Source organism: Stegastes partitus, unplaced genomic scaffold, assembly GCF_000690725.1.
Source record: "Stegastes partitus isolate 25-593 unplaced genomic scaffold, Stegastes_partitus-1.0.2 Scaffold2003, whole genome shotgun sequence".
Lineage (NCBI taxonomy): Eukaryota > Metazoa > Chordata > Actinopteri > Pomacentridae > Stegastes > Stegastes partitus.
In genome coordinates, this window is record NW_007579734.1 from 50,707 (window position 1) to 53,423 (window position 2,717).

The window sequence follows — 2,717 nt, forward strand, 5'->3', positions numbered from 1 at the left end:
ACTGACTATAACCTGGTGTTTTCAGTGAATAACTGTGTTGGATGATTGAAGCTAATGAGGTCCAGATTAATCGCTGGTGTTCGTTAGACGATTCCACCGTTAGCGAGCAGCTGAAGGCAGTGACAGTAAGCGGCTATAATCTCCTCCTGCTGCAGTAAATGGATTACCGTCAGAGCAGCACAGAAACCAGCAGACAAACCAACGGCACAAAGAAGAAAAGCAGAGACACCGAGGCGGAATCGCTGAAGGTGGATGAAGAGCCACAGAACTTTGCGTTGACCCTGGATGAATGTTCAGAGATCGACCATCGGGCCGATCAGCTGCTCTGATAATCCCACCTCCTGGCTGCCACACACCGACTGTTCACTCACCTGTGACCCAGCCGCCTTTATCAGCTGTAATTTAAAACTTGTTCAGCACCGTTTTAAGTTAGCCTGGCTATACCCACGGTAGCCAGAATTTAGCTTAACCTGACTGCAGCTTCATGTAGCTCAGGACAAAGTTAGCTTGCTGCTGAAGTAGAAGTAGCTGTTCTTGTGATGGATCCAGACAAAGAAGAAGCTGAAGTATTTTTAGACCCGATCCCTCTGCTCGCAGAGGAGGACGATGAGGAGGAAAAGGAGGAAGAGGAGGAGGACGACGATGAGGAGGATGCCAAGATCTTCAACGCTTGGATGCAGCGGTACAGAAGTGGAGAACCTCAGAAGAAACCTGCTGACGAGGAGGAGGAGAAAGAGGAGTCAGAAGGAGGAAGACCTGAAAGCAGGAGAAGCGTAGAACCACCGGTCCGGATGAAGGCCGACCGCCGGGCGTCGCTGCCGTGTCCGGTAAGAAAAGCCACCAGCAGAGTGTAACGTGTAGTTCAGTCGCTGTTGTTGGACATCTTCATTCTTTTAAATTCACGAGCCAGTGATTCTGTGAAGCATCTTTAAAAGTGTTCACACAGAGTCCGCCTGGGACGTTCTGCAGCGTCCCGCCGTAGAACTTTAAGGACTGAGAAGTTCCTCAAACGTTCACAGTTCTAGAGGCAACCGGGGGAAGGTCAGGGCTGAAGCCAGAAGCTGCTGACATTATTTATCATGATTTCATCGCAGTACTGGAACTCTTTATGAGGCAGCAGAAGCAAACGAACCAGTTTTCAATGACTTTGGTGAAAGCATACCTGCTGTCCATCAGGAAACAGGTCCGTCTGCACCTTCATGAGTCCATGACTGTCCACTACTCTGCCTCCAGCACACTCTTCCAGAAGATCTCACACCACCTGTCTGTCATATGGGGGCTCATTACTGTCGGTGCTGTTGTGCTGAACATAAACACAAAGATCCTCATGTCCACAAGAAGTCTGGAGTACAACGGCCTGCCTGTGGAGGTGTTAATTGGAGGAACCTGTCACAGATCAGGAACACCTTGAGAAGAGCTGAAGGATCTTCCTGGTCTGCTGAGACTTTAATTGTTCAGCACTGACAGGCTGGCGGAGAGCGGTCTGACTGCAGCATCATTCTGCCAAAGACAAATCAAGCCGACACGTTTGTATCTGTTAAACCAATCACAATCAGCGGCACTACCAACAGCTTGCTTTGGTGGAACATTTGCAGGGAGAAGAGCTGCCAGTAAAATGGATAAGTTAGTGAATGACCGTCCAAACCTTCAGCTAGCTCCAGGTTTCAGAGTTAACCAGCAGCACAGACACATGAAACTGGGAGCTTTAGTCTGTAGCACGAGAGCTTGGCTGATTGGCTGATTGGTCACCATGAGCTCTGATTGGTTGGTTTTTATCTTGCAGTTCGCAGGAATAAGTGAGATCAGCTTGTTGAGTGGCTTCAGTTTGTTCACAGCAGCAGATCTTTCCCATCTTCCATTTTTAGCTGCGGCTCAGTTGGCTCAGAGCGCTCTGTTCCAGTTGGGTGTTAAAGAGAGCTGCAGCCTCTCAGAGCCTCTAATGAGGCTTTTACACTCGTGTTGACGGGATCACCGAGATTATTTAGCCAAGAAGCTAATTATAAGCAGAGGAGGAAAAAGCAAACGTTTCAGAAGGTAGCTGAGCTAAGAAACAGTGAAATCATCTGATATTTACGCTCGTCTGTTTCTTTTGTTGCTCATAATTTGCATTTCCTGACTTCTGTCCTTTATTATTGAAACCGTTCAAACCATTTGTTGATCTTTTACTCTGTTTTTTTTCAATTCTTCTACAATATACAACAGCAATGAGTCAACCCCTGTGCACAGTAATCAGATTACTTCTACAGCAGAGTACTGTCTCTGATACCAGATTACAAACTACCAGCTCAGATCCACAGATTACCTTCAGGCTCCACAGCAGGACCTGAATGACAGTCAGTCCATCTCTGGTTCCTTCAGTCTTCATCTGCTGACAGACTCAGTCCTCCTCAGCATGGAGGAGACCAGAGTCCACTAAGGTCTGCTCTCTGCTGGAGGGGTTGTGCTGCTCTACCTTTCTCTGGAAAACACCTCAAAGAGCTTCTGGTGGACTCAGACCAGGACTCACACTGTTCAGGTCCTGGTTCCACTTGGTTCTGGTGTAGAAGCTCTTGATGATGTTGTTCTCTGGATGTTCTCCTGCTGGAATGTTCCTCTTCTTCATCTGGTCAGCCAGTATCCTGGTTCATCCTCAGACATTCATGGAGCTTCTAGAAACGTCATCAACACCTTCTGCCCTCATGCAGCCCCACATCATGATGCTCCACCTCCGTGCTTCA

General features: G+C 48.0%; 1 protein-coding gene across 1 annotated transcript in view; it reads left to right on the forward strand.

Moving 5' to 3' along the window:
• The window catches only part of LOC103373514 (E3 ubiquitin-protein ligase TTC3), a 20,504-nt gene that overhangs the window by 15,577 nt on the left and 2,210 nt on the right, over positions 1 to 2,717 (forward strand). Inside the window, exon 2 of the mRNA XM_008303416.1 lies at positions 628 to 827. Coding sequence (XP_008301638.1) covers positions 675 to 827 — 153 coding nt within the window. The 5' untranslated portion in view covers positions 628 to 674. The remainder of the gene's footprint in view (positions 1 to 627; positions 828 to 2,717) is intronic.